Source organism: Anolis carolinensis, chromosome 1, assembly GCF_035594765.1.
Source record: "Anolis carolinensis isolate JA03-04 chromosome 1, rAnoCar3.1.pri, whole genome shotgun sequence".
Lineage (NCBI taxonomy): Eukaryota > Metazoa > Chordata > Lepidosauria > Squamata > Dactyloidae > Anolis > Anolis carolinensis.
Genome location: NC_085841.1, coordinates 124391534 through 124407313, shown reverse-complemented (window position 1 = coordinate 124407313; position 15780 = coordinate 124391534). Strand labels below are relative to the sequence as shown.

The 15780-nt window shown below is 38.6% G+C and overlaps 1 protein-coding gene across 3 annotated transcripts in view; it reads left to right on the top strand.

Annotated features, from left to right (window-relative positions):
* Window positions 1–15780, top strand: part of col19a1 (collagen type XIX alpha 1 chain) — a 280321-nt gene that overhangs the window by 217727 nt on the left and 46814 nt on the right. For all 3 annotated transcript variants that reach the window (XM_062982112.1, XM_008118858.3, XM_062982115.1), the window contains 7 exons: window positions 3503–3556; window positions 5637–5690; window positions 9781–9825; window positions 10399–10449; window positions 10536–10580; window positions 14089–14115; window positions 14924–14977. In XM_062982112.1, coding sequence (XP_062838182.1) covers window positions 3503–3556; window positions 5637–5690; window positions 9781–9825; window positions 10399–10449; window positions 10536–10580; window positions 14089–14115; window positions 14924–14977 — 330 coding nt within the window. The remainder of the gene's footprint in view (window positions 1–3502; window positions 3557–5636; window positions 5691–9780; window positions 9826–10398; window positions 10450–10535; window positions 10581–14088; window positions 14116–14923; window positions 14978–15780) is intronic.

Sequence of the window (15780 nt, the reverse complement as noted above, 5' to 3'; positions counted from 1 at the left end):
GTAGTTCACCTACTCCAGAGAGCAATGAGGGATCTGGACTAAACTAGGCACAAATACTCAGTATGCCCAAATGTGAACACTGGTGGAGTTTAGGGAAAATAGACAGTGACATTTGGGAGTTGTAGTTGCTAGGATTTACAGTTCACCTACAATCAAAGAGCCCCTTAAACCCCACCAACAATAGAATTGGCCCAAAAGACAGGTGGAGAAATTTTCAGCCTTCTCTTCCAAAGGGATGGTCTGTGTTTTCTGATGGTCTTTGGCAACCCCTCTGATGCTCCCTTGTGCCCCCCCGGGGGGGGGGGGTCCTGACCTCCACGTTAAGAAACACTTCTCTAAAAGGTTGTGTGGATGGATTACAAGAAAATTGCATCCAAACGAAAAATGCCTGGACCACTGGAGAGACATATTTTATTGTATGAAGCATGTGTAAGTAAGAATTTGGTAGTATTTTTTATTTTTACAATGAACTAGACAATGCCATTATATGCTGAGGACAAATGTTAAGTAGAGCTCTGATGAATATTTGAATGAAAGAGTGTCAACAATATCAATTTCTGTAGGTTATATTTCAGGAGAAAGGAAATGGCAAAACCACCCGTGAGTAGTCACTGATCAAGAAAACCCTATGAAATTTATGGGGTCACAGTAAATCAACAGGCAACCTGAAGGCACACACACACACACACACACACACCCTGGTGCCTTGTGGTGAGTTTTCATGGATGTATTGTTTTGGTTTGTACTGCTTTGCCGTGCAAGTTTGTTGAGTCTTTTTTGCACTGCTATAGATGTAGCAACAGCAGCAGAAATTCTAAAAAAAACTGACTTTGAACAGCTCTTAACAGTACCTTGCTGCTAAGAACCGAGAAGCAACAGAACAAACTCTAATAAAAAGGGCAGTTTGTAATTGGCACTTAGTCTTTTAAGAGACTCTAGAGTAAGTTCATTCTCGGGAAAACTTTTTAGTGCTTCAGTAGGGTGCCATACTGACACATTTATTAGTTACTAAGCAAGAGTCGTACTCTTTTCCTTAGGCAAGCCAGCATTTCCCAGTGGCTTTTACATTTTAGCAGTAGCTCTAGGTTACCCGCCATAAGTGGGCAAATTAATGGTACTTCTAGGAGAGTGCACTGCAAATAGTTTCATTAACAAGTTTGAAAGGAAGTTTAAAAGCAACAGAAAAGAAAGGACTGAACTTCATGCCAGAATCATGATGACTGATTTCATTGGACTTTGGAGAAAACCCATCAGAGGTGCTCATGGGGAGAATTATCTCCAAAAGTTGTCTTTTCTATAAATTGTTTCCTTTCCATTTTATTGTTTTAAAACTAGCACAAGAGCTGTCTAATTCAATAAGCAAAGAGATTCTTTATATTAGAATAAGTGTTGCAATTATACCATTAGGCTGACACAAAACAGTGTCTCCTGTGCCAAAATTTAGTTATATACTAAGGCTTCTCTAATTTTTTTTTCTACAAACAGGCGCACACAGTGCCCATGTGCATTTTATGCACAAGCTTCAGAGAAGCAGTACAAACCAAAACAATACATCCATGAAAACTCACCACAAGGCACCAGGGTGTGGGTGTGTGTGAGTGTGTGTGTGTGTGCCTTCAGGTTGCCTGTTGATTTACTGTGACCCTATAAATTTCATAGGGTTTTCTTGATCAGTGACTACTCACGGGTGGTTTTGCCATTTCCTTTCTCCTGAAATATAACCTACAGAAATTGATATTTGTTGACACTCTTTCATTCAAATATTCATCAGAGCTCTACTTAACTTCTAAGATTAGATAAGATCTAGTGTCTTTTAGTCCAGGATGTTGTTGTTTATTAGTTCAGTCGCTTCCAACTTTTTGTGACCTCATGGACCAGCCCACGCCAGAGCTCCCAGTTGACCATCGCTGCCCCCAATTCCTTTAAGGTCAAGCCAGTCACTTCAAGGATACCATCCATCCTTCTTGGCCTTGGTTGGCTCCTCTTCCTTTTTCCTTCCATTTTCCCCAGCATACATCCCAGAAAACACTAAAATACACTGGAACACAGTAGGCAAAAACGGGGCATAATGACACTATATTTTGGTTTTGTGGAAGCTTGTCAAACATAGTTTTCCCCAAAGACTCCTTGTTGTTGATGTTTAGTATTCTCAATTAGAGATTCCCAGACCCACCTCATAGCAATAACATTTAATATTTCTCTGAGGAAAGAAAAGACTGTCCAACTAGCCTGTTCTTTTATTCTTCTTTGCATGTGAGAGAAGCAATTAATTATATTAAATAGTGCAGTTATTAGATTCATCTTTGTGATGAATCTAGACACAGCTATTTATATCAATGATAACAAATGTATTCATGGAGAAGAACAGATAGCCAAATGAATTTCCAGGACAAAAAATAGTTTTCTATTCACCAAGTCGAAGGGAAGTAGACTCTAGCTCATTACATCTTGTACCATATACCCATGCTAATTTTTTCTTTTAAATTCGTTTTAAAGAAAGAACCCATAAATAGATTCAAAGTAATGTTCTGGTTAGATGCAAGCAGAGAGAGAGAAATTAATGATCCTCCATTGTTAGAAAAATCTGATGATGAATAGAAAGTGGAAGTCAGCATAAGTAAATGTAATGCACGTTAATTTTATTTGTTGAAAGATCTAAAATGTCATCAAAATAACAAAGAAAATATTAGTTATAATGAAGCATGTTATATCAAAGCACTCATAAGCCTTATGTTGAGATTAATTGCAATTGTCAGATACAATTTTTTAAAAGGAAACATACTCTAAGAATTGTTGTTTTTAACCCAGTCAAGTAGGCTTTGATTTTGGATGGCGCCATGAATGAGAGGTCTCCAAATCACGCTATCATCATCAGCCCTGTTCTTGTCTTGCAGGCTCTTATTACTGTAGTTTGCCACCTCTGTGATCTCTACTTGTGATGGAGAAAAATTTAAAGTTGAAGTGCTTCTCTGAACATGTTAACATGGAACATAACAGTGCAAACATAACCAAGGGAGAAAGCCGCCTTGAGTCCCCTTGGGTGAGAAAGGCAGGGTAAAAATGTTGTAAATAAATAAATAAAGGGAAGAGAGACTACTGATATAAATATTTGAAGTGATGCATGTATTCTTTCAGGGTGAGTGCATTATCTAATGCATCATACTGAATAAATCCAAGAAATCAAAGAATGCATTCAAACAGTAGGTAAGAATAGTAACATCTGTTTTCAAAGTCTGAATCTAATAGCTACTCTCAACTAAGGTAGACTAAACTGCTGAGCTGTAAACCAGCATTTGTGTCAGGCTGTTATTAATAGGATGTCTTGGAGGTCTCTCATTCATAAGGTTGCCATTAACTGGGGGCATATAACAAGTTCTTTTATCTCCACTAATTCAATTGAACTACTCAAGCTGGCACAAGTGACTGGATTATGTGTTCTTTATCTGACTCTGTTAGCTGAGCATGTATAATTTTATTCTCATCCATGCTCAATTTCTTTCAGGGTCTTCAAGGTATTCCAGGACTTCCTGGTATTGCAGGACCTGCAGGACCTTCTGTAAGTATGTGATGATATCCTCATCTCCATCAACACAGGAAGGGCCCTTCCATGCAGCCATTGAACCCAGAATGTCAAGGCAGATAATCCACAATATCTGCTTTAAACTGGAATGTCTGAGTCCACACTGCCATATAATTCAGTTCAATATGGATTTTATATAGCTGTGTGGAAGAGCCCTAAGTTGCTTATGGTTTTAGATCAGAGATCCCAATGTTGTTGGAATTTTCACTCCCAGCAGCTCTGGCCTCCATAGCCAGAACTGAAGAATGGTGGGACTTGCTATTCATGAACATCTAGATGCCTTGCTTTTCATTTATCTTTGTTGAAAATACAGATCACTGAAATAGAATTCTGGCAAAATAAGTAGCAATTGCTCAGCAGAGACGTTCCCAGCAGGCTTGGTGGAATGCTACTCTCTCCCAGCACTTTCTCATGATTTTGAAGGAAATAAACTAAATATTCTTAAATATACTAATATTGTTGAAGTTTGAACTAGCAGAGACAAACGAAGAAGTGATGTCCATGAAGAAATATTTCCAAGATGGTAATCAACATTACAGATTAGCTTTTCCTGCATTAAACAACATAAAGGAATCATATAATTGAGGAAAAGGCATTTCTCGCAGATGGTTTCATGGACTATGATCCATTATATCAGATACATCTCAGTTTTTCCAAAGGGGTTAAAGGATTTTTCAATCAATTGATTTATCTACATTATGGGCTGTGACTAGCACTATAAAGAAGAGTGCACACAGTACAGTTAATTAAAATGAATAGACAAGACAATAAAAATACGTTACACTTCCTGGTATGAGATAGTATTGGCTTGTACACAGGCTTGTCGGCACTGTAAGAATTCTGTATTTTCATCTGAGAGAAGGAAAGAAACATAAAAAGAATCTGAATGTCCTTGCAGTTGGATTAAGGCAGATCCATTAAAGGTTTCTTAATGTTGTGGTATAAAAGGCAATAGAGAGGAACACTTTTCACCGATTTGACTTCCCCTGAGTCAGAAGGATACAAGCACTCAGAAAAGGGAATTTTCCAAACTCTTCCCTCCAGAACAGCTGAAAGGAGACAATTCAATCATGCTAGAATTTCTTTCCCCATTAATGAGCTAGTCATGTGAATATTCATGAATGCAGTAGAATAAAGACTCAGTGTAATAATAAAGTCTAATGCACAACCTTTGTGCACAACCATTGACATTAAAAAGCCTTGGTCATATCAGGAGGTGTTGATTCCAAGCTGGGGTGCAGTGGAGGGCATAAATGTAAATGTAACTTTCACCCACCATATTTTTAAAATGTTTTGCACATTATAGTCATGTGAGTAGAATGTAGCAGTTATCTCAGAAGTATATTGGTAAACAACACATACAAAACCCACACTCCCCATATGACACTATATCAACCTGGGTAAGCAGATCCCTGCCACAATGAAAACAACTTCACCAGTTGGTAAAGCATTCCACTGTACCAGTAAAATCACAGGGAAGGTCTGATCTTCGAAACAACACTGCCTCCATCATCTTGGGACACAGACAAGATGAAACTGCTCTTCTTATGAATGAGCAGGCTTATATTGTAAAAATTGACCTCCTAAATGAAACCACTTTAGGGCATCCAAGATAATTGTCAACATTTTACATTATGGCCCAAACAAACTGCCCAGCAGAGCAGGTGCTGCAGGGTGAATATAATATGATCCCAGGGACAAACACCCACCAGCATCCTTGCTGCCACATTCTGGACCAGCTGAAATTTCCTTCCAAAGTAGCTCCCTGCAGAGAGCATCGCAGCAATCCAAACAAGATGTAACTCAAGCATGTGTTACCTCTGATCATGTTTTTATTGATACTGTTATTTTTACTTTGTTTTTATGCTTTACATTGTAATCTAATCAGTAATGTAATCTTTTGGCTGTATTCCAATTTGTGTGATACATAATGCATCATATCCATTTTAAATCAACCACTTGATAAGTATTAGGCAAAAAAACAAATTTGGTTAAAATAATCTTCAAAGGGGTCAGTTTTTAAAAACCGAATCACACATTTTGACTTTCTTTTTAGGGGGCATCAGGGAGACCTGGCCACCCAGGGTCACCTGGGACAAAAGGTGAAAAGGTATGTTACTCTGTTGTTTGGTATGGTTTCACACCAAAATCTTTTTTTTATTCTTTGTTTACTAGACTACTTTTATTTCAGTGATAGCTCAGTGGAATCAGTAGAGCCTTTAATTTTGTGGAGGTCAAATGATAAAGTTTTGAAAATTGGGAGGTTTCAGTTCAAGAGTGTTAATTCAAGCTGCACACGTGAATACGAACTGTATTTTGATATCATTTGGAAGAAACACATACCGGGCTGCGGCGCAGGTGGGAGAGCAAGCCAGCTGCAATTAACTGCAATGAATCACTCTGACCAGGAGGTCATGAGTTCGAGGCCCGCTCGGAGCCTATGTTTGTTTGTCTTTGTTCTATGTTAAAAGGCATTGAATGTTTGCCTATATGTGTAATGTGATCCGCCCTGAGTCCCCTTCGGGGTGAGAAGGGCGGAATATAAATGGTGTAAATAAAAATAAATAATAAATAAATATATACTTGAGTATAAGCTAAGTTTCTCGGTCCTTTTTAGGGCTGAAAAAGCCCCCCTCGGCTTATATTCGTGTGAGGGGCCTGGTTTGGCCTATATTTGGGTCAGCTTATACTTGAGTATATAGGTCAGGGGTCCCCAAACTAAGGCCCGGGGGCCGGATGCGGCCCATCAAAGCTATTTATCCGGCCCCCATGGCACAAGGGCAGAAGTGGGTTGGGCTAAATGACTCAAAGGGTCTCTTCTTCTCTTACAACCCTTATTATTATTATTATTATTATTATTATTATTATTATTATTATTATTTTATTAACATTGAGGCTGGGTGGCCATCTGTCAGGGATGCTTTGCTTGTGCTTTTGGTCCACAAAGGCAGAAGGGGGTTGGACTAAATGGCCCAAGGGGTCTCTTCCAACCCTCTCTATTATTATTATTATTATTATTATTATTATTATTATTATTATTAACATTGAGGCTGGGTGGCCATCTGTCAGGGGTGCTTTGCTTGTGCTTTCGGTGCACAAAAGCAGAAGGGGATTGGACTCAATGGCCCAACAGGTCTCTTCCAACCCTCTTTATTATTATTATTATTATTACCATCAACACAACGACGTTGTATGACACAGCAAACAAGATAAATATGCTGGATTTCGTTTCACAAAACCACAAGTCGAACACTTCCCAAGTGTCTGGGACTGTGTGATGTATTTTCTGATGATGTGTGCAGATCCCAGAAGGGTGGCCTTTTGCAGTTGGCAGATGGTGATTTTGTCAATGCCTATTGTTTCCAAATGCCGGCTGAGATCTTTTGGCACGGCACCCAGTGTGCCCATCACCACCGGGACCACCTGCACTGGTTTCTGCCAGAGTCTTTGAAGTTCAATCTTGAGGTCCTGATAGCGGCTGAGTTTTTCCTGTTGTTTTTCATCTATGCGACTGTCACCTGGGATGGCAACATCAATGATCCAAACCTTGTTCTTTTCCACAACTGTGATGTCTGGTGTGTTGTGTTCCAGAACTTTGTCAGTCTGGATTTGGAAGTCCCACAGTATCTTTGCGTGCTCATTTTCCAAGACTTTTGCAGGTTTGTGATCCTACCAGTTCTTTGCTGCTGGGAGGTGGTACTTGAGGCATAAGTTCCAATGAATTATTTGGGCCACATAGTTGTGTCTCTGTTTGTAGTCTGTCTGTGCGATTTATTATTATTATTATTATTATTATTATTATTATTATTATTATTATTATTATTATTAACATTGAGGCTGGGTGGCCATCTGTCAGGGCTGCTTTGCTTGTGCTTTTGGTGCACAGAGGTAGAAGGGGGTTGGACTAAATGGCCCAAAGGGTCTCTTCCAACCCTCTTTATTATTATTATTATTATTATTATTATTATTATTATTATTATCATTGAGGCTGGGTGGCCATCTGTCAGGGGTGCTTTGCTTGTGCTTTTGGTGCCAGAGGCAGAAGGATGTTGGACTCAATGGTGCAAGGGGTCTCTTCCCACCCTCTTTATTATTATTATTATTATTATTATTATTATTATTATTATTATTATTAACATTGAGGCTGGGTGGCCATCTGTCAGGGATGCTTTGCTTGTGCTTTTGGTGCACAGAGGCAGAAGGGGGTTGGACTAAATGGCCCAAAGGGTCTCTTCCAACCCTCTTTGTTATTATTATTATTGTTATTATTATTATTATTATTATTATTATTATTAATTATTATTGCTTGGTGGCCGACTATAGCCCGGCCCTCCAATGGTCTGAAGGATCGTGAACTGGCCCCCTGTTTTACAAGTTTGGGGACCCCTGATATAGGTAATCAGAATTAGACAGTCTTATTGAAGTCTTATTATTATCTTAAATTACAGTTTTATGTAAATATTCAAAAACATCATACCTACTGATGCCTCAATTAATGTAATTTTATTGGTATCTATTTTTATTTTTATTTTTGAAAATTACCAGTATCTGCTGCATTTCCCACCCTTGTCTTACACTTGAGTCAATAAGTTTTCCCAGTGTTTTGTGTTAATATTAGGTGCCTCGGCTTATATTCAGGTTGGCTTATACTCGAGTATATATGGTATATTTTCACCAGTTACTAACCTGATTGTGAAGGCTGTAAATCTATACTAAGTGGCTTCAGTTATATCTTTTTACATTCTGTAGGTTCATGAAATCAAATGCAGACCAAGACTGATGCCAGTATAGTTATGTAGCAGAAAACTAGTTAAGTTTTATCAGACAATTGGTGATGAGAGCTTCAGTCATCCTGTGCAGTTGCCTGTATTGTGTCCATTCTTCATTGGATATTATTTTAGATGAAATAATAGTGTCACATACATTACGAACAAGAAGACTTCCAGAAGCTTTGCTGAAAATGTGTTGAGTTCATATGATTTAGTAGTTGGCTCCCCTTTTCAAATCCCATTTGAGTTTATGCTTTCCAGCCTTCTTTTGTGGCACATGCTAGGGACACCAGCCTCAGAAAACATGGCTTCTATCCTTTGCCTGTTCCAAAGAGATAATCTGAGTAACGTTTCCTTCCACACCTATATTATTCAGCAGTCTGCTTGCTAAAAGTGTATAGCCTCAAGCACCATACTTTATAACACTTAAAGCATTGGATCAACAAGTTGCAAAAGCTGAAAGTGACTCCTTGAATAGGTATATTTTGATGTCAGCAGCACCCCCTAGGCTCCCACAACTTGTCTTATGTTTAGGATTCAGTGTTTAAGGCAAAAGAAATGCTCAGCCTCCACAAGCTGTTTCATATTATAGATAAATCACCATCAGCACTGCTTGTTTTTCTGAAAAGTAATGAACCTTCTGTTTTTGTCTGGTACACTGAAAAGACAATTTTGTCAGCATGAATTGATGGTGGCTATTCTTTTAAAAAAATTAAAATGTTATCTTCAGTAGGGTATTCCTGTCTTTTCCCAGTCTTATTAGTCTTTGTAATAACCTGTCAGGCAAATTCTGTGTTCCACTGTGAAGCAGTCACTGATAGTACCTCATAGCATGCGCTGAGCAATGTCATTGTGAACCCTGTCCCTTGAAGCTGATGAAAAACGGAAAGAAAGGGAATGGGAGTAATTTAGAACCCTTAGGTCCATGAGCTTGTCAATTTGCAGGAAGAATTTGTCCTTTAAGCATTGCAATACATTGCAGAAAAATATCACCAGGCACTGTGATTTCTATGAGAACCTGTCTTCTATTTTTTTAAAAAAATAAAACATCTATTTCAACTGTGTAATTTGACCAAGAAAATTTTATTAAGCCCATGACATGCTAGTTTTCCGGCTGCTTTAAAATGTGTTTCTTCTTCCTTCTTCCCAGCTTTGTTCTCAGCTTACTTCAAATGCTGCAATCTCCGTTCAAATACAAAAGTAGTTTGTACTCAAGAAGCTCAGCTACAGAATAGAAGTGGAGGAGAATGCTATTCTATGTGAAGTCAGGGAAAGGTGTGCTAGCTAGTGTATTCTTTCTTATTAGTTGCCGTTAAGATGGAATGGTGTTGTCACACTGAGTTTACAAGTCCTCTGTGTATGTAGTCAATGTGATCACATAAGACTGCACACAATCTGCACTGACGTTTTATTGTTCTTAATGTGATGCAGGGAAACCAGGGTGTTCCTGGGAAGCCTGGATCTCCTGGCCCACCAGTAAGTACAATGTATGATATTTCCAATCTGAGCAGGAGTGGGGAGGGGAGGCAGGAGGCCCAAGCATATTTGGAAGCGTGTCCCACTGATTTCAATGGAAGGGTTTTTAAGCTGAGGAAGCATATTTATACTTTTAAAGTGCAATCAATTTATTGAAGCCTGGAAGTCTGTATAGAGCAGAATTCAGAAAAATTTAACATTTCTAATAATTTGGCCTACTGTTGTACAATCACATTTTAATTGACCATGGTGGTTAAAGCTGATAGGACTAGAAGGCAAAAGGTTCTGGAAGGCAATGGTTTCTCACATAGGAAAGGCTGTTTTCATGCTGAGATACTAGGTTGGCATTGTGTGTGCATTTATAGTTTGTATGACATTAGAGGTAAGGTAAAGGTAAAGGTTTCCCCTGACGTTAAGTCCAGTCATGTCTGACTCTGGGGGTTGGTGCTCATCTCCATTTCTAAGCCGAAGAGCCAGCGTTGTCCGTAGACACCTCCAAGTAGAGTACCAAATTTTTTTGTTTCTTGACTGTCAGTGTTATTTCTTCTTTCTTTGCCTCATTCACATTTTCAGGGTGTGCCGTACAATGAACGAAATGGCATGAGCAGCCTCTATAAACTGCAGGTATTTATTTAATCATCTATTAGCCAAAACTCTATGGTTTACAATCATTCTGCATGAATTCAAATGCAGCGCTTTCCTCACTACAGGGGGGTACCAATGCTGCAACTTATGCTGGTCCACCTGGCCCTCCTGTAAGTATTGCACTATTATACTATTTTAACTACACTTATTCTTCATCCTAACAGAGTGGCTGGACCCAAAAAGGCATACCTTTGTCTAAAATCAATAGGCGTTGAAAGTAATGTCTACCTTGGCCTATAGATTTCAGTGGTGCTTGAAAATGGCTAACTTTCGTAGAATCCTACTAGCAGTCTATGTAAATTGAGAACTATTCATTTTACATTTTTTATAAAGTAAAAGTATTTGACCACTCAGGGATAAGACATGTATTTTCCATGGAGAGGTTGACAATTTCAATTCTTACAATTTTCAAGTAGAGTTGGAAAAACTGACTCCAGATAATTGATGGACCTGTTGTCTGTGATGATAGTACTGAGCTAAATGGACTAACAGTCTGATTCAGCAAAAGGCAATTTCCCATATATCTAGGCTATAGAAGACTTATTCCCCAACCCAGTGATCCATTATGGGGCCAGGATATCAAGGTGTGCCAAACAGTCTCTTACCTACACATGATTCACATTCATTTCATTGGAAGGGAATATGTAAAAACATAAAGTACTCTGCGTGGAACTCCTATTCATGAACATCAACACAATTAAGTAGACTTAGGAAATATGATCAGCCTATTTATGACTCAACAAAAAATTGTCATGTGAATCAATCTTTTTTTCTTTTTTACAATAGAGTTTTTTTGTTTTGGTTTTTTTGTTTGTTTGTTTGTTTTTTGTTATTTTCCCTTATAAGTTCAATTGTGTCCTGGAATAATGAAATAAACCAAAATACCCTTCCAGGTGCTATGATACAAAACAAAGTTGGGTTTTCATCTGGTTTCAAATAGATTTCATTGTCCTTATTGTGTTTTATATTGTTGGAGTGTTTTATATCCTCGGAAGCCATCCTGAGTCCCTTTGGGGAGATAGGGCGGGTTATAAATAAAGCATTATTATTTGATAAACAACACGATTAGTACACAGCAAACAAGATCACTATGGTGACTGTTGTATTGGATCACACATTGGACATTTCCCAAATGTCTAGGACTGTGTTATGTATCGGCAAATAATGCACACACAAATTATTATTATTATTATTATTATTATTATTATTATTATTATTATTATCCTACTGTATACTGGAGATGAGCTGCTTAATTGTTTGGTACTGTTCTGTCTCCCAGGGGTTTGACTTTACAAGTTGCCCATAGTTGTAGGAATAGCACCTGTTTGGATTTCTTCCAGGGCTGTTGCAGATTCTGCAGCAACCTGATAGTTAGCCAGAGTTTGTAGCCAGTTTGCAAAGCCTTGCTGCTATAGGCCTGCAAAGTATCTTTTTGTTCTGGAGACCGCCTCTTTTCCTGGGGAAAAAGGCTCCATTTTGAGAAGCCTTTTGCCTTCTAGACAGAAGAGAAAAGAACTCGGATGTGCTTGTGTGGTCAGGCCAGGACAGCTCAGACAAGCCATAGTAAGTACTGACCTACCTTTGAAACTGGTGCTGAGCGTGGATAGGGAAAGACATGCTCTTTTTAAAATAGTAACTCAGCACTGGGGGAGAGAATATCTCAGGATTTCTCTGCCATTGGAAGAAGCTCCAACTACTTCGTCTCCACAGCTGCATGGTATCCGGTAGACTCCTGCAGAGGAGAGAGGATCCCTCTTGTCTTTCGCTGACCGTAGTATTTGTTGGATTTTCTTTGTGGATCTGTAGATAGTTTGTAGGTTGTGCTTTTTCATCAGTTTGCCTATGCGGTCAGTGGTTCCCTTGATGTATGGTAAGAACACCTTTCCTCTGGGTGGATCTTTGTCTTGACTCTCATGGCTTGTCTTGGCCTTACAGCTCTTCTGATGTCTGTGGTGGAGTATCCACTGGCCTGTAGAGCTCCAAATTGCGAAGGTGTCATTTACATATCTGAACCAAACAGTTGGCTTTTTTGGTGCTGTTTCTAGGGCTTGTTTTTCAAAGTGTTCCATATAGAAATTTGCTACTACTGGGCTGAAAGAGCTCCCCATGGCCACTCCATCTTTCTGTTCATAAAATCCATTGTCCCACTGAAAGTAGCTAGTGGTGAGGCAATGGTGAAACAGGGCTGTGATGTCTTCTGGGAAGTTTTGTTTGATTAGTGTGAGGGTGTCAGCTACCGGGACCTTGGTAAATAGGGACACCACATCGAAGCTGATCAGGATGTCCTTGGTGCTTAGCTTGAGGTTGCTGATCTTGGATCTTGAGGATGCTGAAGTGTGTTGAGTCCTTGATATAGTGCGCAGTGAGCCCAATATGGGTTTGTAGCTGTGTAGCCAGAAATTTTGCCAGGTTGTAAGTCTGTGATCCAATGGCACTTACAATGGGTCTGAGTGGGATGGAGTCCTTGTGGATTTTTGGGAGTCCGTAAAGCCTGGGTGGGAGGGCTTCTGTGATTAATCAACCTGGACACAGTATATTATTTGAGATCACAGAAATACTTGACCACTCCAACAGTTATCATGTCAGACTACACAGAGAAGCCATTGAAATTCACAACCATGTGGACAACTTCAACAGAAAGGAGGAAACCATGAAAATGAACAAAATCTGGCTACCAGTATTAAAAAGCTCAAAAATCAGAACAGTAAATAAGAAGCAACACTCTGAGACATGGGAACTAGGGGCAGTTAACAAAGAATGCCCCCAGGCAGAAAGAAGCTAGATGTATCCATTCAATGCAAATTAGGGTGATTAACTGGAACATTTAAGCTGGCTTCCAACTGACAAGAGTTCTTCCCTCACCCTGGACTTCCCACAGATATATATAAACAGTCCTTGCTTAGTTTTTCCATACCTCACAACCTCTGAGGATGCCTGCCATAGATGTGGGCAAAACGTCAGGAAACTTCTGAAACATGGCCACACAGCCCGAAAGACATACAACAACCCTGTGATCCTGGCCATGAAAGCCTTCAACAACACATAAAATCTTGTTTGATTGTTCAACTTGAAGTGACTCTGGTTACTGGGATTCCTGAGCTTCAAAGTAAGGCTCCCGCAGTTCACCTGGGTAAAGAAAGAAGCACATCTTAGTTTACTATAGATGCCCGGGTGTGACGGTACAATTCTGCTTTTATTTCATGTACATATTTGGTCCAGTATATTTCAGACAACTTGCTAGACTTCTAATGAGATCTAGGTCTGGAAAATGGCCAGATGGAAGGGGTTGTCAGGGGGCTCTTCAGTGTTTATCACCTGAAATTTCAGCCAGAAATCTAAGTAGGATGAAGATGAAACTGAGTTGTATGCATTCTTATTTTCAACATTCTTTAATGGATGATAGTATTATCTTCCAATTTGGGGCTGCACAGTGTTAGGATCTTTACTTTAAATCCAGAAAATTGTCTAAAATGCCTGATGTATGCGTGAGCATGTGTATAAAACATTATATTTATTATTTTGTTTATATTAATTTATATTTAAATTAATGAAATAATAAAATGACTAAATGAATAGATGGATGGGTGAATGGATGAATTTTTGCACTTTGTCTTTCAGGGCCCAAAAGGTGACACTGGAGCAACGGTAGGTAACTGATTAAAATGTCTCTCAACATTTGGTAGCATGGGAGGATGATCCTTCATCAAATATTATTTCAGCTTGCTTTTATTTCAGAATCATTTTCCAAGTCAAAAGAAACAATAGATATAGGTATAGATATGACTCAAAGTGACACTGTTTCCTTTTACTGGTTTAGTAAAGATTGTGTTTATTTATGTAACAATATGCAATAATACTCTGTATTTAAATAATGTGCCTCAAAGTCTTGATGTATACAAGTCTGAGCAAGGTAGGGGATAAGAGACCTGGTTACTGAATGTTCCCTATCAACTTTAAAATAAACAGAAATATAGAAAATTAGTATGTGAGAGAACAGTGAAGTTTAGGATGCTGTTCTTTGGGGCGGGGCGTTGACATCAGGTTTTATATGTGGATTAAGGTGTTTATATATCTCAGAACATCTATATGTAGGCCACCAACACCTACTGTTCTATACTCTGTAATAAAAATCAATTGACAAGTTTACTTCTGTAGATTTCTGTTACTGGATTGAAATCAGGTGATAAATGACCTTGATAAGATATACTTATCAAATGATTTATTCATCCCTAACCAGAGATGTAAATCAAAACTGGAATGTTTATTCACAGAATAAGCACATTCTGAAGCTTGAATCAGTTACTTAGGTCAGTAAACCCATCAATTGCTCAAAACAAAAAAAGCCATCTCCAAGTAAACAACATACTTAACAATATGTGAAATGTTCCAAAATTAAGTGCTTAACCTCATTGAAAGTATAAATCTTTTCTGCAATCATCTTTTTCTTTACAAGGGGGAATCGGGCCCAATGGGGCTTCCAGGACTAGAAGGACTTCAAGGAGAAAAGGTAGGATTCTAATAATAAAACTGGCAGGTCTTCTCCGACAGTTTTGAATACATTATTTACTAAATTTGGACACTCATTTGACAATATAATTTGACATTATGTGTTAGATTGGCTCAACTGTATTTTCTTAATGAAGTGCCATATTATTGGAAACAACACTAGTTAGTGTTCCAGCTGTATAACACAATTTAATTTTAGGAAAATGTACACCTGAATACACAGAATCATTTTGTAGCTGCTGAAATATGCTTGTTGTGTTTGTTTGTGCCTGGGGCATTTGGGGGAAGAAAGGAGGGCACATCTCTTTGCCCACACACACAGCAACTGTGATGTTCTAGAAATGTTGGCTGCTGTTTCTCTGCAAAAATGGTGATATAGCAGCTTATGACAGGCATCTCTTTATGCGCCAGACTGCAGGTTTACAGCTCAAGAGTATCTGTATGACAAATGGCAGCTTCTGCATCGGTGCAATAGTGAATTTGTTTCAGCTTTGAACTTTAAATGCACTATCAAGAGGCCAATCTTTTTGTGGAATGGAATCAGTCCCTGAGATGGTACTTTTAGAGTTCAGACTAAAATTCAAAATGGATTTACCAGCTCCATGCCATGAAAGTCACTAGCTGCCACTATTAAGGCAGAAACATAAACCCAAATATATTGTTTATTTTTGTTGCTGTTGTTAAAAGAAGAAAATGTTATCTGGAGCCTTTTACCCATCATCCTGACCAAACTTAGTCTCTATGTTCTCTGCCATCATAATGCAGTTTGAACTGGATAATATAGTCAATGTAGACTCATATAAT